The following is a 27,086-nucleotide window of genomic DNA, read 5'->3' on the forward strand; positions in this document are numbered from 1 at the left end:
TATGGTTTTGATTGATAGTATAGTTGGTTAATGTTAGTTAGATTACGTTTGTTTATTTAATAATAGTAGTAAAGTTGGAAGGGACCTTGGAGGTCATCTAGTCCAACCCCCTGCTCGGGCAGGAAACCCTACACCATTTCGGACAAATGGCTGTCCAGTCTCTTCTTAAAAACTTCCAGTGTTGGAGCATTTACTGCTTCTGGAGGCAAGCTGTTCCACTGATTAATTGTTCTCACTGTCAGGAAGTTTCTCCTTAGTTCTAGGTTGCTTCTCTCCTTGATTAGTTTCCACCCGTTGCTTCTTGTCCTGCCTTCAGGTGCTTTGGAAAATAGCTTAATTTCCTCTTCTTTATGGCAGCCCCTGAGGTATTGGAATACTGCTATCATGTCCCCCCTTGTCCTTCTCTTCGTTAAACTAGACATACCCAATTCTAGCAACCGTTCCTTGCTACCCTGTAATCAGCTCTGGGAAGTGGGGGGGTGGGAGGGTTGGGAGGGGTTTATATTGTATTAAATTTGTAAAACTTTTAATTAAAAAAAAACCCTGTTCTGCAATGGGGGGGGGAGAGCATGGCCTCCCGCAACCGGCAGGCATCTTCCAAGGAGAGAATCTCAGACGAAGCGAGCCGGGTGTGAAGGACAAGCTTGCCCAGAGCTTTCAGATTTGGGGGGGGGGGTCTGCAAGGAGCTTGGGGAGCCAACTGCAGAAGGAAGAAGGAAGGGCCCACACAGGGGGGCCCTGGGGTGGGGGCCATTCCCATCTCCTATCCCAGGGATAGGCAACCTTGGCTCTTTTATGACTCGTGGACTTCAACTCCCAGAATTCTGGGAGTTGAAGTCTATGGGTCATAAAAGAGCCAAGGTTGCAGATGGGAGGGGGATTTGGGGGCCACGGGGGGCTCCATACCTCCAGAGAAGCTGCTCCCCCTTCTAACCCTGCACATAGCCTGCCCTGGCCTTGGGCAAGAGAATCGCCCCCCCCCCAAAACAAAGTGAGGTTAAAGGTAACCCGGGTTGTGTGTCACACAACGTGGCCAGGACCCCTCCCCACCCTGTCCTTTGAAGGGTGTTGGGAAGGGGCCCCAAGGGGCAGCCAGCAACCTGTCAGGCAGATATGGGGGGGGCCTACAAGCAGGATGGGGTCCTCACCCTGTGTTAACGGGGGGGGGGACAGCAGGGGCCAAGCCAGACCCCACATCCCAGGTGAGATTGCATGTGGGGGGGGGCAGGGAGAGGGAGGGGGCTGCAGGTAGGACCGCAGGGCTGAGGCAGGCAAGATCTCCCCCACTTAGGAAGAGAGAGTCTGTGTAACGACAGGCCATCAACTAACCATGGTAGAGATGCAGCACAGAAGAGAAGGAACCTGGAAAGGCAGGTTGGATTCTTTCACAAACTCAAACCATTTGTCTGAATATTAGCAGGGGGTCTCCACCCTCCTAGACTTCCCTCATTCTAACCTATCATCCATCCATATCTGTGTGTGTGTGTGTGTGTGTGTGTGTGTGTGTGTCTGTCCATCTCCATCCATCCATTCATCCACATTCAATTTTGGTCACCATATCACAAAAAAGACGTTGAGACTTTGGAAAAAGTGCAAAGATGAGCAACTAAGATGATCCCAGGCTGGGAGACTAAAACATATGAAGAACGGCTGCAGGATTTGGGTTTGGCTCGTCTAGAGAAAAGAAGGAACAGGAGGGGCATGAGAGCAGTGTTCCAGTATCTGAGGGTCTGCCTCAAAGAAGAGGGGGTCCCATTATTCTCCAAAGCCCCTGAAGGCAGGGTGAGAAGCAACGGATGGAAACTGATCAAAGACAGAAGCAACCTGGAATTAAGGAAAACCTTCCTGACCGTGAAAACAATTAACCAGTGAAACTCCTTGCCTCCAGAGGTTGTGGGTGCCCCATCACTGGAGGTTTTTAAGAAGAGACAAGACAGTCACTTGTCTGAAATGGTACAGGGTCTCTTGCTTGAGCAGGGGGTTGGACTAGATGACCTCCAGGGTCCCTTCCATCTCTATTCTGGTTGATCTATCTATCTATCTATCTATCTATCTATCTATCTATCTATCTATCTATCTATCTATCTATCTATCTATCTATTATCTCTCCATCTTCTATTAATATCCTATCTATCTATCTATCTATCTATCTATCTATCTATCTATCTATCTATCTATCTATCTATCCTCCCTCTATTACCTCTCCATCTTCTATTAATATCATATCTATCTATCTATCTATCTATCTATCTATCTATCTATCTATCTATCTATCTATCTATCTATCCTCCCTCTATTATCTCTCCATCTTCTATTAATATATCTATATATCATCTATCCATCCATCCATCCATCCATCCATTTATCTATTCTCCCTATTATCACTCCATCTTCTATTAATATCATATCTATCTATCTATCTATCTATCTATCTATCTATCTATCTATCTATCCAGCTCTCTGTCTCCTGGTTCGCTCGGGCCCTCTGGCTGGCAAAGAGCCAGCATCCAGCTCTCAGCCAGGACCTGAGAAGCACTAATTCTGGCAGTTGTTCACTGTTGCTTTTTGTTTTTATTAACAGCCTGTAATTGGATTTGTCTTTGTAAGTCAAGTGCTGGGTCTCCTTCCGGAGGGGACCTTCCCCGACTCTCAGCCTCCCTTTCAGCATCTGGAGCCTCAAAGAGATTAATAAAGCTATTGCCTGAACTGCTGTGTGTGTGTTTGTGCGAGTGCGTGTCTGTGTGTGTGTGTGTTTTATCCGTGTGAAGAGGCACTATCAAGCCGGCATCCTTTAAAGAAGAGAAACAGCACCTCACTCCAACAGAGAAACAGCGCATGATGTGGGGGGGGGGCACATGGGGGAATGCCTACCCCCCCTCCCCATCTGCTGCCAGTCCTGCCACCTCCCGGGCTGGCATCACGTCTGCTTGGCTGGCTGCAGACGCCTCCGGGGGCAGGGGGGGCAGACCTCTGGGGCAGACATGATCTAAGCGGCATCAGCCCCGTGGCAGAGTCAGTGACGAGACCGCCGGGTGGGGGCTGCCTGCAGAGAGATGCACCCCCCCCCTTTGAACACCCCCCCCGCCACCCCTTTTGTGCCGAGCGGGCTGTGGCTGCAGCTGCCCTGCTTACGATTCAGAGGAGCAGCTAAGCCAGGATGGAGAGCCAGCATCACGAGGCTGAGTGGAGCTCACCATTTTAATTAGGCTTTTTATCTCAGGGCTTATCAGCTTCTGGGGGGGCGGGGGGGGCTCTTCTCTTTCCCAGCAATTCAAGGGCCTGGGAGACCACACAGTAATAGTAGTAAAGTTGGAAGGGACCTTGGAGGTCATCTAGTCCAACCCCCTGCTCAGGCAGGAAACCCTACACCATTTCGGACAAATGGCTGTCCAGTCTCTTCTTAAAAACTTCCAATGTTGGGGCATTCACCGCTTCTGGAGGCAGGCAGTTCCACTGGTTAATTGTTCTCACTGTCAGGAAGTTTCTCCTTAGTTCCAGGTTGCTTCTCTCCTTGATTAGTTTCCACCCGTTGCTTCTTGTCCTGCCTTCAGGGGCTCCCTCCCTCCCTCGGGCTCAGCCTGGTCGTCTCCTCCAGGGCCACTTTATACTGCACTGGTGTGGCCACGCTGGGTGATACGCGTGATTCACCCACTGCCCCTGCCACAGGGGGGGCTCTAGTGGGCCAGAGTGGGCTTCTGTCCAGAGCGGGCCAAAGGATGCCAGAGCCTTTGGGTTCAAAGGCAGAAGGACTCTCTTCCTCCGACACAGAGAGGGGATGGGATATATTGCCCCTTGTTTCAGGAAAACCCTTCCCTGTCAATCAAAGGTGTCCCGCATCAAGGAAGTAGTGGGGGGGGGTGGACTGTGAAGTATGTGGAAGGAAACAGTATTGGTGGAGGGGCGGCTGCCAGCCCCTGCCATCGGAAAAGGGATTTGCTGAAGGGCATGGGGCATTGAGCAGGGGGTTGGACTAGATGACCTCCGAGGTCCCTTCCTGCTCTGTGATTCTATGATTCTGTAAGGGTCTCCTCCTTGAGCAGGGGGTTGGACTAGATGACCTCTGAGGTCCCTTTTGGCTCTGTGATTCTAGGATTCTGTTAGGAACTCCTTGAGCAGGGGGTTGGACTAGATGACCTCTGAGGTCCCTTTTGGCTCTGTGATTCTAGGATTCTGTTAGGAACTCCTCCTTGAGCAGGGGGTTGGACTAGATGACCTCTGAGATCCCTTCCTGCTCTGTGATTCTGTGATTCTGTCTCCTCCTTGAGCAGGGGGTTGGACTAGATGACCTGCAGGGTCCCTTCCAACTCTTGTTATTCTATGCTCCTGGCTCCCCCTGAGTTTTGGTACAGGCACAGCTCTCCTACAAGATATCAGTCAGTGGTGATAAAAGTTAAGGTTTTGCACTTAGGCAAGAAAAACCACATGCACAGGTATAGTATACTACTGGTAAGTCTCCAAGGTTGGAGACCCCCTGGAGACCCCTGGGAGTTGAAGTCCACAAGTCTTAAAGTGACCAAGGTTGGAGACCCCTGGTATAGACCCCTGGTAAGTCTCCAAGGTTGGAGACCCCTGGAGACCCCTGGGAGTTGAAGTCCACAAGTCTTAAAGTGACCAAGGTTGGAGACCCCTGGTATAGACCCCTGGTAAGTCTCCAAGGTTGGAGACCCCTGGAGACCCCTGGGAGTTGAAGTCCACAAGTCTTAAAGTGACCAAGGTTGGAGACCCCTGGTATAGACCCCTGGTAAGTCTCCAAGGTTGGAGACCCCTGGAGACCCCTGGGAGTTGAAGTCCACAAGTCTTAAAGTGACCAAGGTTGGAGACCCCTGGTATAGGGTCTCCTGCTTGAACAGGGGGCTGGACTAGAAGACCTCCAAGTCTAGCTCTAGTCTAATTGATTGATTGATTGATTGATTGCATCTTTTGAAGGAAAAGCTCCTGGCTGGCGTCAAAGGCAAACACTGGGAGCCGTGAAGTCGGAGGACATAATGAACAGTTCAGAAATAGAAGCTGGGAGCCTTCCAGAAGTGAGCCTTGTCAGCTGCCCAACTGCTCGACAATCACTGCAATTGCACTTGCAAATTAGTCCACAATCTTGAATGCACCCCCCCATCCCCAAATCAAGAGTCTTTTGTGCTATTCTGGTGGCCGTTTCCAATCAACCGTTTTCAGTTTCAAACAAAAACTGTTGTAGTCATCAGAAAGCGGAGGGTGCTTGAGGGGGGGGAGGGGGAGAGAAAGAGAGACAGAGAAAGAGGGAGAAAGGAAAGAGGAAGAGAGAGAATGAATGAGAAAGACATGGGGGGAGAGAGAAAGAGATAAAGAGAGAGCTACAGAAAGAGAAACAAAGTAAGAGAAAGAGGAAAAGAGAAAGAAATACAGAGAGACAGAAAGAGAAAGAGAGAGAACGAGGCAGAGACATATAGAAAGAGAAAGACAGAGAAGGAAAGAGAGAAAGAGGAGAAAGAGAAAGAGAAGGAGAAAGAGAAAGAGACAGAGACAGAGAGAGAGAAAGGAAGAGAAGACAGAAAAGAATGAGAGAAAGTGAATGAGAATGAGAGAGACAGACACACAGAGAGAGATAAAGAGAAAGAGAGCTAAAGAAAGAGAAACAAAGTGAGAGAAAGAGAAAAAGAGAGAACAGAAAGAAAAAGAGAGAACGAGACAGAGGAGAGTGAGAGACAGAGACACACAAAGAGAGAAAGACAGAGAAGGAGAGAAAGAGAAGGAGAGAGAGAAGGAAAGAGAGAGAGAAAGGAAGAATGAGAGAAAGTGAATGAGAATGAGAGAGAGAAAGAAAAAGAGAGAGAGAGACAAAGACAAAGAGAGAAAAAGTGAGAGAAGGGGGAAGATAAAGAGAGAGGGGGGAGAGGGGGAGAAAGAGAGAGATAAAGAGAAAGAGAGCTAGAGAAAGAGAAACAAAGTGAGACAAAAAGAAAAAGAGAAAGAAATACAGAGAGACAGAACGAGAGAGAGAGAGAGAGAGAGAGAGAACGAGAGAGAAGGAGAGTGAGAGAAAGAGACATACAGAGAGAAAGACAGAGAAGGAAGGGGAGAAAGAGAAGGAGAGAGAGAAGGAGAGAAAGAGACAAGAGAGAGAGAAAGGAAGCGAGAAAGACAGAAGAGAATAAGAGAAAGTGAATGAGAATGAGAGAGAAAAATAGAGACAGAGACAGAGAAAGACAAAGAGAGAGGAGGGAGAGAAAGACAAAGAGAAAGAAAGGGAGAGAGAGAGAGAGAGAGAGAGAGAGGGAGAGAGAGAGAGAGAGAGAGAGCAAAGCTTTATTTGCTGAAGACGTTTGAGGACCCTTCCCCAATGGGAGCAACTTTCTGTGGGGGCTCCTGTGTGCTGGGACTGCTTTCCAAAGGCCCCTTTTGATGAGGGCTTGTTTGAGGAAGAGGCAGTCAGTATCTGCCTCACAAAGATTCCGCCCCTCCCCCCAGACTTCCAGGAAGTAAGGGGACATGGGGGGGGGCAGGAAGGGTCTAGAAGAGGCCAATTACCCCTGGAGCCAAATCAAGCCAACTATTGAGCAGTATAATACAAGAGAGTTTCTGTCACTCAGGGTGGAAAGGTGGGGCCCTGGATGCTTTTCTGACTGCTTCAGAAAAAAATGAAATGAAATCTGCCAGCATCTTCGGTGACTAAAACATACAAGGAACGGTTGCTGGAGTTGGGTAGGTCTAGTTTAACGAAGAGAAGGACGAGGGGGGACAGGATAGCAGTCTTCCAATATCTCAAGGGCTGCCCCAAAGAAGAGGGAGTCAAGCTATTCTCCAAAGCGCCTGAAGGCAGGACAAGAGCAATGGATGGAAACTCTTCCAAGAGAGAAGCAAACTGGAACTAAGGAGGAATTTCCTGACCATGAGGACAATTAACCAGTGGAACTCCTCACCTCCAGAAATTGTGGGTGCTCCATCACTGGAGCTTTTTAACAAGAGACTGGACAGCCACCTGTCCAAAATGGTATAGGCTTTCCTGCCTGTGCAGGGGGCTGGACTAGAAGACCTCCAAGGTCCCTTCCAGATCTATTCTGATTGACTGTCTATGGAGTTTCTCGGTCATGGTTGTCCCCAAAGGGTGTTTTTTTCCAAAAGGCAACTGGACTTTCTTGGTTTTTCCTTTTGAAAAACATTTCGCTTCTCATCAAGGAAGCTTCTTCGGTTCTAACTTAGAATCAAGGAAGCTTCTTGGACAAGAAGCGAAATGTTTTCAAAACAAAAAATAAAGGAAGTCCAGTTGCCTTTTGGGAAAAAAAACCACTTTTTGCATATCTTCAGTGACAAAACTCTTTCCCTTCCTTCTTTCCCACTTCCAGATGCCTTTAGAACAGTGGTTCTCCACCTGTGGGTCGGGACCCCATTTGGGGTCGAACGACCATTTCACGGGGGTCGCCAAACAAGGCTGTCCGCCATCTTTTTCCCCCTTTTCTTTGGCCATGCCCCTGGCACCTGGTGATGTATAAGTGGTTGGGGGTCACCACAACATGGGGAACTGTATTATGGGGTCACGGCATTCGAAAGGTTGAGAACCACTGCTTTAGAAGCTCTATCACAGGGCTTTTCAAACTTGGCCCTTTCATGACTCGTGGACTTCAACTCCCAGAATTCCTCAGCTTCTGGGAGTTGAAGTCCACAAGTCATGAAGGGGCCATAGTTCCTCATTCTGGCTCAGGAATTCTGGGAGTTGAAGTCCACCAGTCATGAAGGGGCCACAGTTCCCCCATACTGGCTGAGGAATTCTGGGAGTTGAAGTCCCTGAGTCATGAGGGGGCCATAGTTCCCCCATGCTGGCTCAGGAATTCTGGGAGTTGAAGTCCACCAGTCATGAAAGGGCCACAGTTCCCCCATACTGGCTGAGGAATTCTGGGAGTTGAAGTCCCTGAGTCATGAGGGGGCCATAGTTCCCCCATGCTGGCTCAGGAATTCTGGGAGTTGAAGTCCACCAGTCATGAAAGGGCCAAGTTTGAAGAGCCCTACTCTATGAAAATGAAAGGGAGAAACATGGGAACTTTTTTCATGAAAAGTGGTCAATTCCCTCAGAAGTACCGGAAGCCTTCTTCTCAAAGGTTGGCCTGTCTCAGCCCCAGAGTCAGAGCAGGAAATCAGCAACACAGGCAGAAGCCCCGGAGGGACTTTGCGTGTGCCGCAAGTCAACGCTTGGGGAGACGCGCAACGGCTACACCGCAATCCCAGGAGCGCCAGTGGGAGTGCAGCGGTATGTACGTTTGCCTCGCTCGGTCTGTCTCCTAACAATGTGGCCTTTACTGAAACATCAAGCACTGCTGCACGTCTTGATGAGCGATCCGGTCTCAGGGTAAGAAAGAAACACAACACGCGGACAAACACACACATACACACATCCCCAGCACCACACCCCAGCCTCCGTTCTTTCCATGGAAACTCGGGCTGGAGAGATTTTTCTCCCCAGAGAGGAGGCCTTTGCACAAGAAAACAACGCAACCGTTGCCAAGGCGATGGCAGCCAGGTCACGCCCTGGGTGGCTCTCTCTTCGGAAAGAGCCTTTCCGAATGGGGATCAGCAGATCCCATCGATCCACCTTTAGTTGGGCTGGCTGAAAGGTCACCAAACCTTGTGAGTCCCCCCAAACTCTTTTTCACTTTGCTGAGAAGAGCAGAGATGCCGAAGGGAAGGGAACCGGAACCGACATCCTTCAACAGAGGAAGCTGCAAAAGTTTCCAGGTTGGGGTTAGAATAGAATAGAGCTGGAAGGGACTTTGGAGGTCTTCTAGTCCAGCCCCCTGCTCAAGCAGGAGGACCTATGCCATCTCAGACAGATGACTGTCTAGCCTCTTCTGAAGGAAGGAAGGAAAGAAGGGAGGGAGGAAAGAAAGAAGGGAGGGAGGGAGGGAGGGAGGAAGGAAGGAAAGAAAGAAAGAAAGAAAGAAAGAAAGAAAGAAAGAAAGAAAGAAAGAAAGGAGGGAGGGAGGGAGGGAGGGAGGGAGAGAGAGAGGAAAAGAAAGAAAGAAAGAAAGAAAGAAAGGAAGGAAGGAAGGAAGGAAGGAAGGAGGGAGGGAGGAAGGAAGGAAGCAAGGGAGGGAGGGAGGGAAGGAAGGAAGGAGAGAGGAAAGAAAGAAAGAAGGGAGGGAGGGAGGAAGGAAGGAAGGAAGGAAGGAAGGAAGGAAGGAAGGAAGGAAGGGAAGAGAAAGGGAGGGAGGGAGAGAGCTAAAGCTAAGGAGAAATTTCCTGACAGTGAAAACAATTAATCACTGGAACAACTTGCCTGCAGAAGGGAGGGACCCTGGAGGTCTTCTAGTCCAGCCCCCTGCTCAAGCAGGAGAACCTATGCCATCTCAGACAGGTAACTGTCTAGTCTCTTCTTTAAAACCTCCAGTGATGGAGCACCCATGATTTCTGGAGGCAAGCTGTTCCCCTGGCTGATTGTCCTCACTGTCAGGAAGTTTCTCCTTAATTCCAGGTTGCTTCTCTCTTTGGTCAGTTTCCAACCATTGTTTCTCCTCCTTCCCTCTGGTGCTTTGCTTATGTCAGCCTCATCCATTTGGGCAGCTGCACTTCAACCACCTCCTTCCATCAATTCAGCCTGGGCTGAAGCCAATTGTCACCTCCTTTGCATTGGACAGAGCGGCTTGCTTAGCTGGGAAGAACTCTTTGTAAGCAGAAAGTTTACCCATGCCTGGAACAACACAATTCTACTTAAAGAGTTCAATCCAACACGGCAGGACTCGGGAGAACATTCCACCTGGTCAAAGATAAAGTTAGGATTTGCCCAAGCACACAACTTGTAGTTCTGCGCCTTGCATTGTATGAGTTCAGCATCACAACAGGTTGTTGACAAAATCCTTTGTGTATGTTAGGAAGGGCAATCTTTTCGGGGCAGGGGCTATGATTTGCACCCTGAGGGGCTGAAATTACAGCACTACAATCACGGTCTATTAATGACCATGACACAAGAGGCCACAGGGTGTGATAGTGGGTTTTGCAGTCAATTTTTAACACTGTTGTCCCATGGCTAAATTAGAGCACTTAATTTCAGATCATTCTAAGAAGCTTGGGAGATGATAGAAAGTGGAACCAAATATTCCAGGGATCTTCCGATTCCACCCTGGCTCTTTTAAAACAAGAACATGTTGTTGGAAAATCAGCCACATCACAACCAAATTTCAACAGCACCAACTTGAGACCATGGGGGCCTACAGTTGAGGGTTGGGGGTAGCAATAAAACACAATAATTTTAGGTTAGAAAGTTACAGTCCAAAGTGTTGATGAAGAAAATGAATAAAGTGAATAAAGTCGTTCCTTTTTTGTGCTTCCAATAAAATAAGATTACTGACGTAGAACTACGAAGGAAATGTATTTCAATATGTTGGAAAGTTAGTCCACACCAGAAGAAGTCTCACCTGTCCTTCCGCACTGAAAAAGCACAAATATATTCCAAAGTATTCCTTGGTTAAAATAGAGGGGATGCACAACACTGGAAAACGGTCAGAATCAGACATTTAAGAGCCAGAAGGAAAGTTGGCAAATTTTCAGCAACTTCCTCTCCTGATGTCTAGGAAGGGGAGCTGGCAGTTGACCTGAAATCAGTTTTCCCCTCTCTTATCATCTACCTAGGCCAGGGGTAGGCAACCTTGGCTCTTTTATGACTCATGGGCTTCAATTCCCAGAATTCCTCAGGCAGCATGGGGGAACTATGGCCCCTTCATGACTCGTGGACTTCAACTCCCAGAATTCCTGAGCCAGCATGAGGGAACTATGGCCCCCTCATGACTCATGGACTTCAACTCCCAGAATTCCTGAGCCAGCATGAGGGAACTATGGCTCCTTCATGACTGGTGGACTTCAACTCCCAGAATTCCTGAGCCAGCCTGGCTCAGCTTGCAAACCTCTCCCTTCCCCCTCAGCATGGCTGGCTCAGGAATTCTGAGAGTTGAAGTCCACGAGTCATAAAAGAGCCAAGGTTGCCTACCCTTGGTCTAGGGAACCAGACAATTAGTTTATTTATTTATGAAATTTATACACCATCCAATTCACTCATAAGGCAACTCTGGGTGGCTTACAAACAATAAATAGAAAAACTTTTTTTCTGCCAGAAACCTGACTTGCCATCACTCCGATCCCCACCTCCCCACTTTTTGTGGACCCCTTTATTTCTGTGCAAGGGAACAGGCTGTGTCTGAATCATCTAAGGCCCAACAAGGGGTTGGACTGTGCCCTGGGTCCATCCCACCTGGAGTCCCCCCATGGTGACCAAGTCTCAACAAAACAGATTCAGGCTTTACGTCTTAGAGTGATGTGGCTTATTTAACCTACCAATAAACTATGGTTGCCACACTCTCCTTAAGCTCCTGCTTCATGGGTGGGACCACATCTCCCAACAGGGACCACCTGGTGGGAGCTGCAGCGATCAGGCCAAGAAGCTCCAGGCTAAACATTTACACACCGCTGTTCACTGAATTTGCAGAGATGCCTTGTGCCCCTAGCCCCACAGTACATCCCAAGACAAATTCCACACAACGTCATCACAACAGACTCCCATCTTCCGAGGTCTGCTCCTAAACATAAAAGCCAGCTTTCAAAACGATGACATGTAGACATGTGATCTTATTCATACATTCACACAGCATATTTAACCAAATCAGGTGAAGCCATAATGGCTCCATTCCCACAATAGGTTAAGCCCGCTTGCTGAGCCTTTGGTTAAATCGTGGCTTAATGTATTGCACAAACCAGGAAAATGGGCTGATTCAGCAATCAAATGAGCATCCTGTGTGAACACAATCCTGATATTTGCATAAACGTTTGACCCCCGCCTCTCACTTTGGTTGTTGAAAACACATCTACACACCCTACAGGAATGTGTCCCTGTCACTTGCAGAGAGATGTGGATGCCACAGGTCTGGAATGAACTCAGGAAGAGAGGACTCTAAGCCCAACAGACTTCTATGTCCTACCCCAGTCAAAGCAAAAACGCCGCAAACCCAGGTGTGTAAAATCAACTATTTTCTTTCAACAAGTCAACATGGTCCTCTTAAGCCAGACCAACATGTTATACGAACCTAGCAAGTCTGTTTTGTTTTGCACTTTCCATGAACCCGGATCAAAATCCTGCATACGTAGCAGAATTCCTAAAGGGACAGGGTGCCTCTGAGAACAACCAGAGTGCTTCTCCTCCACTCCAGGCCGAGGTCCCAGATTCAAGAAAAGAGGCGTCAGATGTTGACAATCAACTCCGCTGACCCAGTGGCCGCAGGAAGCCCCTTTCAGCACCCTGGACAGAGGCGGGCGCGCTGTCCAGGGTGCTGAATGCTGACCCCCCGACCCCCGCTCTGCGGGACGAGGCCGCCGGGAGGGGCCAGGGGACCCTTCGGACCGGAGAGGGCCACGCCGGAGCCCGGCCCACCCCTGCCCAGCCACCGCCCCGGGCCCGGCCACCCACCTGAGGAGGTGCTGGTATTCAGGCGCCCTCCACAGAGGCACTGCAGCATATGCCTGCTTTTGATCCAGAGCAGCCCCGTGATCTTCATGGGGTCCCGCCGCGGGCCCGCAAAGGCGCCCGGGGGCCCCCGCCGGCAGCTAACGGCCGCCCCGAGCTGGGCAGCGCCCCACCCCGCCGGGGGTCCGGCCGCCCAGAGGCCCGGCCCAGGGGCGCATGGAGGCGGCGGCGGCGGCGGCAGGTGGCGGCGAAGTTGCGGATCGGCTGCCTTCCGGAGCGACTTGCCGGGAGTTGGCCGAGCGGCGAGGGAGGGGGGAAGGGGGGTGGGAAGGCGAGGCGGGAGACGGACGTCATGGCCCGGAGGGGGAGGCGGTGCCGGGCGCCGGCCGCACCCCCTGCCGCCGGAACAGCTGTCGGGCTCGGCTCGTAGGCGGCGGGGGGGGGAAGCACCTCTGCCCCCCCCCGCGCCCACTTCCCTCCTGGCGACGGTCACCTGAGCACGAAGCTGCCCGGACTGCGCCTTTGCAGCGGTTCCTTCCTGAACTGGCCGTAAAGTCCCTGTCCAGCTATTGGAGTGACCGGCCAGTGCCCCCCCCCCCGCAAAGCAAAGAACTCAGGACTCTACAATCTTGTTCAACACTCACACTATTCAGTCCAGACCAGAGTTTCTCAACCTTAGCAACTTATATATATATATAATTATATATTATAGATAGATAGATAGATAGATAGATAGATAGATAGATAGATAGATAGATAGATAGATAGATAGATAGATAGATAGATAGATAGATAGATAGATAGATAGATTAAAAAAAATCTGTTGGGTGAGGCACCCAATCTATCAAATATAAATCAGTCTGTTCTGCGTTTCGCTCCAATCTAGGAGCATGTTTTGCAGGCAGACCTCACATACTGTGAACACTATAAATTCAAAATTTGTGGCTGGCGAAGAGTTAGTGGGAGACCAGTATAGCTATTTCAGAAGCAAAAGAGGGCAGTTTCAGAAGAGAGTGTGTTTGAGAATACGCAAAGCGCCATCCTGTCACCGAACCAATACTTATAGAGTTGTTTCTGGATGACAAGAGTGCAACAGAAATTGAATAAACCAACTGATAAAAATATAGGAATTTGGATCGGTCTCTCCAGCCCAAGAAACACAGCCGTGAGATCATGACGTGATCATGACGGCCCAGCTGGTTGTGTGAATGTTCCATCTTCCTCTGAGCTAGAAAGTTAATTATTAACTAACTGGTGTTATTTTTGCTGCCTTTCTCACTCAGTCTACTGACTCGACACCTCCCCCTCCTCCCCCGAGTCCTGTCCTGCACTTAACAAACTCCTGCTTTCCTTAACAGGAGCCCCCAAATTGGAGAAAGTTACAAGTGGGAAAAAGCACCCCTGATCTTTAGACACAAAAACTGGCATGTAGGGGACGGATTAAGAAATGATGGATCAGCTGCAAGCAAGTATAGTGGGGGGGGGGGTTGAAACCCCAGATAGTGGTGGGGTGGCCTTGCCTGGAGGGAGTCTTGGGCAGACCCCAGCCGACTAGGCCAAAGCCCTGCCTGGGTTACAACAGGCCTTAATTGCACAGGTGTCCTTCTTATTTTGATTATCAATAATGTTTATAGCTCAGGGTTGAACTGTGGGGTCCTTGGTGCTCTCTGAGCTTGGTGGTTTTCTTGCAGACATTTTATTACCCAACTAGATAACAACATCAATGCTAGAAGGCAATGGCGTTTGCAGAGGAGGAGGAAGGGGGGAGGAGGAGGAGGAGGAGGAGGAGGAGGAAGAGGGGGGAGGAGGAGGAGGAGGAGAACTGTGAGGTCCTTGGTGCTCTGTGAGCCTGGTGGTTTTCTTGCAGACGTTTCATTACCCAACTAGGTAATGTCATCAGTGCTAGAAGGGAGAGGGATTTGGAGGGTGGGGAGCAGCTCAACCATTAAGAAAGAAAGCAACATCCAAGGTTAAATACTTGTAAGGGGTCTCTTTGGGACCCCAGCCTCATGGGCCATACCTCACCCGCAGGTACACCCTGCCAGCCTCTCCCCTTTTTATATATATATGGGGACAATGATTGCAAGCCCACACTCCTTAGGGACTCGGCCATGGGTGTTTGTGGAGGGGAACAGTGAGGGAAGGGAACAGTGAGGGGAGAGAAGGGGAGGGGAGGAGAGGGGAGGAGAGGAGAAGAGAGGAGAGGAGAGAGGAGGGGGAGAGGGAATAAAATCAGCCTAAACTCCTTGGTGCCTACAGATCTAGGGTGGGGATGAGGAGGGCACGGAGATTGACAGAAGAAACCTCCAATGGGCATTCTCCTTTGGAAAGGAACAGCATCTGGCCCATAATAACCATCTGAATGAAGGGCCCTCCCTGCAACCAATGGGGGAGGGCAGAAGGCGAGCATCAGCCCCCCCCCCAGAACCAAGCTGTGATTAAGCCAGACGGAAACCGGGGACAGACAAGCCTCCAGACAAAGCTTCAGCTGCAGAGCCCTTTCCTCCCAAAGAAGGCTTACAGAACAGGGGGAGGGGGGCAGGAGCACCCTGAGGATCTCTGGGGGCGGGTTTTGGGGGCATTTGGGGTGGGGGGGGCTGTGAACTCCAGAAAAGACCTCAGCATAAACCAAAAGGGTCCCATAAGAACGAGCTGCAAGATGACCCAGCTGGAGAATCGGCTGAGCGTCTCCTTCCCAAAAGGGCTGCTTCCTTCAGAGGCCCGGCTCCTCGGTGGAAGCGCGGCCACCTTCCTTCTCCCGCGTGCCCAGTTGCCAAGCAGTGGGGCGCAGCAGCTGCTGCTTCCACTCCCAGAGAGCCAGGAGGAGGGCGCCGTGGGGCCTGGAGCCTCCCTGCTGCCCGGGGAGCATGCAGAAAACAGCGATAGGCAGGTAGACTGCTCTGCACTGGCATTCCATTGCCCGGAAGAGACGGGGCGGGTCTCGGATGCAACCAAGCAACGTGGATAACCTGGTGATGGAGTTAAAGCTACTTCCTGGGCTCAGAGCATCATTCGGAGCCCTGAACTAATCAAACAAATTATGTGGGGAGGGACATTTTACCAGAAGAAAACAGAAGATGACATTGGACAGACACAGGCATTCAATCTCTTTAAAGGGCCTTCCGGGGATTCTGATCAAGGTTAGCATGTTGTGTGAATGATCCACTAAACTTGAGGTGTCCAGCCTGGGCAACTTTTAAGACTTGTGCACCTCAGGTTCTCTGGACTTTGAGACGTGTGGGCTTAAAGATCTGTGGACTTTAAGACTTTTAAGACTTGTGGACTTTCAACTCCCAGAATTCCCCAGCCAATCATGCTGTCTGAGTAATTCTGGGGGAGGGGGTGTGTGTTTGACGTCCACAAGCCCTAAAGTTGCCAAGTTGGACACCCCTGTACTAGATGGTTTCTTGAATTGATGAATCATACTATGTGAATACAGCAAATGTCTAGTTGCAGTGTTTCCAGGATCAACTTGCAATGCCCATCTTTTTTCTATTGACACCAGAAAAAAAGAAAAAGCTCCAAATCGAAGATGTACACCAAAACATCAACTTTTTCCAGATTCAGATACTGCTCCTCCCCAACTGCCTCTGCTAGGAGATACTGGGGCTATAGGAGCTGAAATCCAAAATATCCAGAAGGCACCATGCTAGGCAAGCAAAATCCATCCTAGGTGTCTTTGAAGGCAGGTGCTGATGTGTTTATGTATGGACAGACCCATGACCAAAACATACCCACTAAGCCACTAAGCCATTAACAGACTTATATAAATATGTTGTGGCAACTAAGCTAAGGACTACAGGTGGTTCTCGACTTACAATACAATACTAACACAATCCGGGCTTGCGTAAACAGAGGCATAGAATAAAGATCACGCGAAGTATTAGTATCACTTTATAAAACCCTAGTGAGGCCACACCTGGAATACTTCAGCCAATTTTGGTCTCCAATCACAAAAAAGATGTTGAGAGTTTGGAAAAAAAATCAGAGAAGAGCAACTAAGATGATCCAAGGCCTGGAGAGTAAAACATACGAAGAATGACTGCAGGACTTCAGTTTGACTAGTCTAAAGAAAAGAAGAAACAGGGAAGACAGGATAGCAGTGTTCCAGTATTTGAAGGGCTGCCCCAAAGAAGAGGGGGTCACGTTATTCTCCAAAGCACCAGAGGGCAGGATGAGAAACAATGGATGGAAACTGATCAAAGAGAGAAGCAACCTGGAATTAAGGAGAAACTTCCTGACAGTGAGGACAATTAACCAGTGGAACAGAAGTTGCCTTCAGAAATTGTGGGTGCTCCATCACTGGAGGTTTTTAAGAAGAGACTGGACAGTTGCTTGTCTGAAAAGACATAGGAGCACCTGCTTGAGCAGGGGGCTGGACTAGAGGACCTCCAAGGTCCCTTCTACATCCGCAATGGAGCCCAAGATTTCTGTTGCTAAATGAGACAGTTTTTAAGTGATTCCACATTCTGTCCACATGTTTAAGTTCACATTCCGGACAGAGAGGACCGCTGGTTTGAAAGAGGGGTCAAAGAGGCCATCTATGTTAAAACTGAGCAGCCTTCTTCCACCCATCTCCTGCCCACAACACGCTCCTTTCAGCAGTCCCAAGAAGGCTCCACACCCATTTGCACTCTGATTCAGGTGATCCGGAGGGCACAGCCAAACCTCCAAGTGGCCTCAACGACTCTCAGAGAGAGTACTAACAACCAGAGGACTGCAAGGAATATAAATCTTTCCACTCCCCACCATTCTGTCAGAACATCCAGATTCAGCCAGAGTTTCCAAAGAGCATTAACCTTGTGAACTCTCAAGCTTCCTCCTTCCCTTATATATTCAAGATGGACAGTATTTAATATTTATGTTATGTGTAGGGTTTCCTGCCTAAGCAGGGGGTTGGACTCGATGACCTCCAAGGTCCCTTCCAACTTTATTATTATTTATTTATTATTATTAATAATAATAATTAATTATTATTATTATATGTTGTATATAGTATGTTTAGGTGTGTGTCATGTATGTCTTTCACTTTGAGAGGGGGCAACGCAATTTCATTTTTGATGTGTGCCATTGTGCCCATAGTTAAAAAAAATGACAATAAAGGTAATCTTATCTTATCTTGAGCAAAATGGGCTGAAAGTAACTAAAGGAAATTGAGCACAAAAAAAGCACTACACAAAACTGCACAAGAAGAGAAGACACCTGGCTTTGTAACATGAACAAGGTGTTGGAATAGTGCTTGACCGCAAGCAGTGTGTGAGCCAGCCGTGAGAGAGAGTCGCAAAGAAAAAAGGCAAAGACAGTTTTTGGCTACATCGGTAGAAATCTGATTTACAAACCACAGGAAGGAATCGTTCTGCTTTATTGGGCTCACTTGAGATCCTGGGCCGGTTCTGGCCATGTGGACTTTAAGAACGAGTCAGAGATGGTGGAAGAAGTGTAGAGAACAGGTGCAGGACCAGGGGGACAAATGCTATAAAAAGAGATGGAAGAAATGGGGAATCATTAAGGCAATCAGAGGGAATCTTTGTAGCTCAGGTTGAACTGTGGGGTCCTTGATGCTCTCTGAGCTTGGTGGTTTTCTGGCAGAATTTCATAACCCAACTAGGGAGGGAGGGAGGGAGGGAGGGAGGGAAGGAGGAGGAGGAGGGGGAGGAGGAGGAGGAGAAGGAGGAGGAAGAGGAGGAGGAGAAGGAATCCTTAGTACTCTCTGTAAGGACCCACCCCCCTTTGCATCTTAAGAAGACAGAACTCTTGGAATAATTCTTCCAACTGGCATCCTTTATTAAGAGAAAATGGTTGCAGGCGTTCTAGACAGGACTTGGGGTCCAAGCTCTCCCATTCAAGGTTTTAAGGGGTTCCCCAGTAGCCCCACCCAATCACCCCCCTCTTCCAGCAACAGTCTCAGGCATTACACTCCCACCCCCCTTTTCCTTACTGCCGGCTGGGATGGAGACTTCAGAGAGAACTACATGAAAGGTAATAGCCCCATTGTTATGGTTAGTCCTTTTGGCGATATCCACATTCAGTGTCTTTGAAGTGTACGAAGGAAGTGAGGGCCATAAAGCCCCTTTGTTCACCCCCTTCCCTTCACTGTATGGCAGAATCCAGGGAAGGCAGAAATGGGGTTTTCTATAGTTGATAACTAGAGATGAAATATAATTGGATTCTGACACTCTCTGAGCTTGGCTCTTTTCTTGCAGATGTTTCATGACCTAGCTTGGGAACATCATAACTGCTAGAAGGGAGTGAGGTTGGGTGGTGGTGGAGGAGGAGGAGGAAGTGTGGGGTCCTTTTTTTTTTTTGCAGATGTTTCATGACCCAGCTAGGGAACATCATCAGTGCTAGAAGGACCAACAAAGAGCATGGCTGGTTGGGAATTTGGGGAGTTGAACTCCACAGGTCTTAAAATTGCCATGTTTTGACACCCCTGTTCTGGACAGTCAGATGTTATTTCTTAGGGAATATTGATTCATTGGCTGGCTGATGACATAGCATCAAGTCAGTGTCAACTCATAGCAACCACCCTAGGGATTAAAGGCAAATTTCTAATGCACTCTTGAAAGGAAAAAAAAAAATTACCAAGTCATTTACAAGGGAAATGCTTCAGAAGTGCTTGCTCTGAGAAACAGCTTCCAACTTTAATGCTTAAGACCGGGGTAGGCTACCTTGGCTCTTTTATGACTCATGGACTTCAGCTCCCAGAATTCCTGAGCCAGCCTGGCTCAGCTTGGAAACCTCTCGCTTTCCCCTCAGCGTGGCTGGCTCAAGAATTCTGGGAGTTGAAGTCCACCAGTCATAAAAGAGCCAAGGTTGCCTGACCCTGGCCAAAGAGAATCACATGTTCTGGTGTGGCTTCTTTGTATCTTCTCCCGCTTCACATTTAGAACTAAAAGATACTTTACACCAACCTTCCTTCTCAACCTCGATCATTTTAAGATGATCAACTCCCAGAATTCCCAAGCCAACTAGGTCCTCCTAAAGTGCATCAACAGAGGGACAGAATCAAGATCACGTGAGGTTCTGGTACTGTTCTACAAAGCTTTAATAAGACCACACCTGGAATATTGTGTCCCGTTCTGCTCACCATGATGCCAAAAAGATGCTGAGACCTTAGAAAGACTACAAAGAGAGCAACAAAGATGATGAGGGGGCTGGAGGCTAAAATATACTGTGAATGGCTGTAGGGACTGGATGGAGGCTCATCCAAAAGAGACCCAACCGGGAACTAAGGAGAAACTTCCTGACAGTGAGAACAACCAATCAGTGGAACTTGACTAGAAGACCTCCATGGTCCCTTAACAGTTCCAGGATTCTAGGATTCGTCTTCAAGTTGTCAAGGTTGAGAAACATGGCTTGAGACAGTGAACACGGCAGCTCCATTGTGATTTCACAAATTGTAATTCTGATGCTCTATTCCTCAAACAACCACCAGGGGGCACCAAAGCCTTTCCACAAACCAAGCCTGGCTGATTTACTAACGACGTAAAAGTCTTGCAGCTACGGAGTTTGTCCAGCCAAAGGCTAGGAAGACTCTCAGTTGAACCCCAAACCCGCTCAAAGGTTAACTGCAACTATTAGTCACAGTTCTGGCATTAAGACTCTGAAGAAGTAAAACACAACTGCCTCTGATGGTTGATTACTGAGTTTTATGCTTTAGAATTTCTCTAGGAAAATCATTGCAAAAAAGAGCACCGCGTCTAAAACAAACACCCCAAAATTGCTCCCCAAAACAGTAATTTCCCACTGAGGAGTAATTTTACTGGCCTGTGGACTTATGGCTAGTCCAGAGAATAGAATGATATGAAAGATACAGCAGTCTAACGAAGAGAAGAACCAGGGGTGACCTGATAGCATATTTCAATATTTGAGGGGCTGCCACAAAAAAAGGGTGGGGGGGCGTGTGTCAAGCTATTCTCCAAAGCGCCTGAAGACAGCATAAGAAACAATGGCTGGAAACTCGTCAAGGAGAGAAATAACCTGGAACTAAGGAGAAACTTTCTGACAGTTAGAACAATTAACCAGTGGAACAACCTGCCTCCAGAAGTTGTGAATGCTCCAACACTGGAGGTTTTGAAGAAGAGACTGGACAGCCATTTGTCTGAAAAGGTATAGAGCAGGGGTGTCAAACTCGCAACATCACGTGATGTGTTGTGATGTATCGTGACTTTTTTGCCATTGCCGGCAATGGGGGGGGTGTGGTTTCGTCATGACACATCCGGCCCGCGGGCTGGCAGTTTGATACCCCTAGTATAGGGTCTCCTACTTGAGTAAGGGGTTGGACTAGAAGACCTCCAATGTCCCTTCCAGCATTCTATTCTATTCTATTCTATTCTATTCTATTCTATTCTATTCTATTCTATTCTATTCTATTCTATTCCATTCTATTCAATATTTATTCTATTCTATTCTATTCCATTCCATTCAATATTTATTCTATTCTATTCTATTCTATTCTTCATTCCTTCCATTCTTCCATTCCATTCTATTCTATTCTTCATTCCTTCCATTCCATTCCATTCCATTCCATTCCTTTTCTCTATTCTATTCTGTTCTGTTTTCTATTCCATTCCATTCCATTAAGTCTTAGTCTTTATTCAGCTCCCAGAATTGAAGGCCAGCAATTTCCCAATAAGAAGAATCTTTTGGGGAATGTACTATTTTTTTTCCCCAAATTGCTCCTATGGTAGGTTGAAAAAAATGCCATTCCTAAAGAACCACAAGATGGAGCAAGAAACAAAAGTATTGCTACATAAATGTAGTATATTTCCTGGATTTTTGATGGGACCACAATTCACAGGCCAAAACGCACAACCCATGTCCCATGTACAAGACGTTAAAGCCACCGAACAGGTTCAGCTGCTCAAATTAGGGCCTTCAACACATTTAGAAGCACGTTCAGTTTTGACTCTATAGACCAGTGTTTCTCAACCCTGGCCCCTTTCAGATTTGTGGACTTCAATTCCCAGAATTCCCCAGCCAGCCTGTTTTGTTGGGCTGGGATTGGATGCTTGTAAATAAAAAACACCTTTGGGCCACAGTCATGAAGCAAAAGCCACGGTCATAAAATGACCACCACTGTCGTACAGTGAATGCCACGGTCCTTAAGCATACCCCCATCATTCACTGGGGCAGGGGTAGGCAACCTTGGCTCTTTTATGACTCGTGGACTTCAACTCCCAGAATTCCTGAGCCAGTATGGTTGGTTGAAGAATTCTGGGAGTTGAAGTCCATCCTGGCTGGCTGAAGAACTCTGGGAGTTGAAGTCCACATGCCTTAAAATGGTCAAGGTTGAGAAACACTGGGCTAGGGGGTGTTTCTGCCACAACCGGAAGCCAGCCCTGCCCAGAGTCACCTCGAACGCAAGACAGGCGGCATATGACTTAAATAAAAGTCTGTAAGTCCCAGTCACAGGGCTGAAGGACCCTGCAAACAGCCTTCAGTGGTAGCCAAGCACACAAAATGCAGTCACATGACCTTCGGGGGGGGGGGAAACGGCCACCGGAACTTTAGAACCAGGTCATAAGTACCTTTTGCGAAGGGGAGGCAGTCAGCTGTAGCCACCGATGGTTGCTAAGCGACCGTTCCTAAGTCAAGGACACACTCCCCCCATGTTTTGTGATGTGTTTGCGATATCCTCAGAAGTTCCTATGGACAATAGATGACTAGTAAGACGAGATCGGCGGCGCACAATTAAAAATAATTAAATTAAATTAAATTAAATTAAATTAAATTAAATTATTAAATTAAATTAAATTAAATTAAATTAAAATTAAATTTATTGCAACGGCTAGCATTGAAATATTTTAAATACAGGTGGTTCTCGACTTACAAGCTGTTATTCAGTGACCGTTCAAAGTTAAAACAGCACTGAAAAAAGTGACTTCCTGCCGCTTTTCACACTTACGACCGTTGCAGCCTCCCCAGGGTCACGTGATCAAAATTCAGAGGCTTGGCCACTGGCATGGACTTGTGACGGTTGCAGCATCCCGGGGAGGGTCACGTGGTCCCCTTTGGGGATCTTCTGGCAAGCAAAGTCCATGGGGACGTCAGATTCGCTTAATGACTTAACAGCAGTAGCAAGGGAGGTCGTAAAATGGGGCAAAACCCGCTTGACAACTGTTTCACTTATCAACCGAAACGTTGGGCTCCGTTATGGCCACAAGGCGAGGACAGCCTGTGAACAAATATGCTCCCTGTGATGGCTGGCCTGGAAATGTTTCCAGCAGGCAGGTGGCCAGACGGAGGAAATGAGAAATATTGAAGCTCACCCGGGTGTTCCCCGATGCCCCCCTTAATTGGTGCGAGGCTGATGCAGCCCCAGGGAGCGGGTCAAGGAAAGTGGGCTCCCTCCCCTGCCCTGGAAACGGTGCCCCCCCCGGGAGGGTCCTCCGGCTGGCGCCAGGTCTTTCTCCTTCGTCCCTCACAAGAAAGCCCTCAAAAAGCCCTCTTAGATCAAAAGACAGAAATAATTCTTCTCTTCTTCCTCGGCACCAAAGCTGGTAGTCATAGTCTCTCTCTATTTTCTCTCTCTTCTCTGTCTCTCTCTTTTCTTTCTCTCTATTCTATTCTATTCTATTCTATTCTATTCTATTCTATTCTATTCTATTCTATTCTATTCTCTGTTCTGTTCTGTCCTGCCCTGTCCTGTTCCGTTCTATTCTAATTTCTACTCTATTCATTATTCTATTCTATTCTACTGTAATTTCTATTCTAATTTCTATTCTATTCTATTCTATTCCATTCCATTCCATATTTTCTATTCTATTCTATTCTATTCTGTTCTGTTCTATTCTATTCTATTCTATTCTATTCTATTCTATTCTAATTCTAATTCTATTCTATTCTATTCCTTTTCTCTATTCTATTCTGTTCTGTTTTCTATTCCATTCCATTAAGTCTTAGTCTTTATTCAGTTCCCAGAATTGAAGGCCAGCAATTTCCCAATGAGAAGACTCTTTTGGGGAATGTACTGGTTTTTTTCCCCCGAAATTGCTCTTATGGTAGGTTGAAAAAATGCCATTCCTAAAGAGCCACAAGATGGAGCAAGAAACGAAAGTATTGCTACTTAAATGTAGTATATTTCCTGGATTTCTGATGGGAGTAGAATTCACAGGCCAAAACGCATAACCCATGTCCCATGTACAAGAAGTTAAAGCCACAGAATTAGGGCCTTCAACACATTTAGAAGCACGTTCACAGTTTTGACTCTATAGACCGGTGTTTCTCAACACTGGCCCCTTTCAGACTTGTGGACTTCAATTCCCAGAATTCCCCAGCCAGCCTGTTTTATTCTATTCTATTCTATTCTATTCTATTCTATTCTATTCTTTTATTCTATTTTTCTATTCTGTTCTATTCTATTTTATTCTTCAATTCTAATTTCTATTCTATTCTATTCTTTCTATTCTGTTCTACTCTATTCTATTCTATTCTATTCTTCAGTTCTAATTTCTATTCTATTCATTACTCTATTCTATTCTTTCTATTCTGTTCTATTCTAATTTCTAATTTCTAATAATTTCTAATTTCTAATAATTTCTAATTTCTATTCTATTCTATTCTTTGCCCAGGGAGGCTATACAAGTAGATCACAACTGAACCCAGAATTTGTGTTGCTAGGTGAGAAATTTGTTAAGTGAGTTTTGCCCCATTTTACGACCTTTCTTGCCACGGTTGGTAAGTGGATCACTGCAGTTGTTAAGTGAGTAGCACGGCTGTTAAGTGGATCTGGCTTCCCCCGTTGACATTGCTCATCAGAAAGTCAGCAAAGGGGGATCACATGATCCCCCAGGACGCTGCGACCCTCATAACTATGAACCAGTCGCCAAGCATCCAAATGTAAATCACGTGACCTTGGAGGGGAGGCGGCCACGGTCGTTAAGTGTGAAACTGGTCATGTCACTTTTTTCAGTGCCGTTGTAACTTGGAACGGTCAGTAAATGAACTGTGATGAGTCGAGGGCTGCCTGTGCATTATTCACAAATTGTGACAACAACTTTCTTGTGGCAGGCAAGCAAAAGGGGGGGCGGGGGGGAAATAAACTCAGACAATCCTGGGCAGCCTCGTCCAATCAGCGCTGGCAGGAAAGCTTTTAAGTCAAACCAGGCCCCATTTTCTACGCTGCATTTCCACCATAATAGGAGCTTTTAACTTAAGCTTCTCTTCATTAACCTCATTTCCCCTTAGTTGGTTTCGTTTAGCATTTATCTCAATATCCAGGGGTGTGTGTGTGTGTGTGTGTGTGTGTGTGTGTGTGTGAGGTGTGTGTGTGTGAGAGTGAGAGATCTTCCTCTCCTTTGACCATTCAGGCTGAGGCAACATTTTTTTTTCTAAGCAGCAGTTATAGCAGTGTTTCTCAACCGTGTCAATTTTAAGGCATGTGGACTTCAACTCCCAGAATTCCACAGCCAGCAATGCTGGCTGTGGAATTCTGGGAGTTGAAGTCCACATGCTTTAAAATGGTCAAGGTTGAGATACACTGAGTTAGAGAGTCTACCACAGGTACAGCTTGTCTTGTAGCCATCACCACTGCGAGGAGGAGGAGGAGGAGGAGAGGGAGGAGGACGACGACGACTGTGGGGTCCTTGATGCTCTCTGAGCTTCTTTTTCTTGCAGATGTTTCATTACTAAACTAGGTAACATCATCACTGCTAGAAGGGGGAAGGATTTGCACTGATGATGTTCCCTAGTTGGGTCATGAACCGTCTGCAAGAAAATCACCCAGCTCAGAGAAGAGCAAGGACTCCACAGTCGTCCTCCTCCTCCTCTCCCTCCCCCTCCTCCTCCTCCTCTCCACACACCCTCTCCATTCCAGCACTGATGATGTTCCCTAGTTGGGTCATGAAACATATCCGAGAAAATCTCCAGGCTCAGAGAGCACCAAGGACCCCACAGTCCTCCCCCCCCTCCTCCTCCTCCTCCTCCTCCTCCTCTTCTCTTTCTCTTTCTCCTTCCACTTCTCCTCCTCCATCCTTCCTCATCCTTCCTCCTCTTTTCCTTGCCTATCTCTGATCCTCCTCCTCCCCTCAGCTCCACCTCTCTTCTAGCCCGGATGAGGTTACTTAGTTGGTACATGAAACATCTGCAAGAAAACCACCCAAAAAAAAAACACCAAGGAGCCCACAGTCCTCCTCCCCCTCTCCACACACCCTCTCCCTTCCAGCACTGATGATATTCCCTAGTTGGGTCATGAAACGTCTGTAAGAAAATGACCAGGCTCAGAGAGCACCCAGGACCTCACAATTCTCTTCCTCCTCCTCCTCCTCCTCCCCCACTTCCAGCACTGATGATGTTCCCTAGTTGGGTCATGAAACGCCTGCGAGAAACCCACCAGGCTCAGAGAGCACCCAGGACCCCCCATTCCAACCCTTTACGAGTTCTGAGACTCCGGCAAGACCTTCCCTAAACCACATACCGGCCTTCCGTTCTCCGGCCCCCTGGACCCGGGACTGTGTCCCCTGGGCTACTGAGTGCAGACATCAGACGAGAACCAAAGAAGGATCCCACAAAAAAAGGAGTTCAAGATGTCCTCAACTTACAGCCATAATCAAGCCTGCCATCATGATGGCCGTAAAGCAGGTCACCCTGCACCCGGATCCACTTCTACGCCCTCTTCTTTTGGGGCACCTGGAGAGCGAACCCACCGTTCACTACGGGGTCATTTTTGCCATAAACGGATAGTAAACATGGAGGCATCTTTTCCGGCAAAAACATCCGTCGTCTGTGGTCACATGACTGCGGGGCCTTGCAAACGGCCACAAAGGCAGCCCCACCACCCGAGGGGCAGTCTCAGCGTTCGGAAAAAGGGGTCATAAACGGGTCCAGGAGCCCTGGTGGCTCAGGGATTAGAAGGCAGCACTGCAGGCTCACTCTGCCCACCGCCAGGAAGTTCGATCCTGACTCAGCCTTCCGTCCTTCCCAGGTCGATAAAACGAGGAGCCAGGTGGTTGAGGGGGGGCAAATAATGCTGACTCTGTAAACTGCTCAGGGAGGGCTGTAAAAGCACTGGCAGCTATAGAAATCCAATAAATAAGTAAGTAAAAATACTACCGGTTCTCCAGCACCCAGCCAGGGGAGAATCCCGCAGCCCGTAACTCTCCTTCCTGTTCTGTTCCCACTGGTTTTTATTGTGCAGAAAACAAGGATTTCTTCCCGTTTCTCTTCCTCCCCCCCCCCAGCCGAGCCAGCTGCCACCAGGACAGGCAACGTCATTGCTCCTTCTTCCACAGACCTAAAAGGATGCCACCAGGCAGCCCCTTCCCCTTCCCTGCCTTCCGCCTGGTGTCCTTCCTGGAGACGGCCTTGGACCCCCCCCCCCCCCACCATTGAGGATTAATCATTGGGCAGCCAGGAGCTCAAAATCCCAGTTATTCTGGAGACTCTCAACCGCTTCAAATGTGCATCTTAGTTTGCAAACTGTGATCTGCAACTCCTGAATATCAAGGGATTATCCGATTTTCTGATGAGAAGGAAATATTAAAAGGGCAGAAAAATATATTTCCTCAAAGGATCTTAAAGAGCAGAAAAGCATGCCCAGTTTTTCTTAATAGCCCCAAGTCTCCCTCTCTCAAGCGGAAACCAGCTCTGTAGAAATGCAGATGCAGACCATTCAGGAAGATTGAAGCTAAAAGATTAAGAAGACAAAGACATCTAAAATCTACATACCCCACCT

At 48.0% G+C, this 27,086-nt stretch overlaps 1 protein-coding gene across 2 annotated transcripts in view; it reads right to left on the minus strand.

The window, feature by feature from the left end:
- FGF12 (fibroblast growth factor 12) overlaps positions 1-27,086 on the minus strand; it is a 135,752-nt gene that overhangs the window by 82,721 nt on the left and 25,945 nt on the right. Inside the window, exon 1 of one of the 2 annotated variants that reach the window (XM_039369108.1) lies at positions 12,416-12,717. The exons of the other annotated variant lie outside the window; for it this stretch is intronic. Coding sequence (XP_039225042.1) covers positions 12,416-12,503 — 88 coding nt within the window. The 5' untranslated portion in view covers positions 12,504-12,717. Of the gene's footprint in view, positions 1-12,415; positions 12,718-27,086 lie in introns of those variants that run through there. 2 annotated transcript variants of the gene reach the window in all.

The sequence above is a fragment of the Crotalus tigris genome, unplaced genomic scaffold, assembly GCF_016545835.1.
Source record: "Crotalus tigris isolate CLP2741 ecotype Arizona unplaced genomic scaffold, ASM1654583v1 scf7180000020968.1231947, whole genome shotgun sequence".
Classification (NCBI taxonomy): Eukaryota; Metazoa; Chordata; class Lepidosauria; order Squamata; family Viperidae; genus Crotalus; species Crotalus tigris.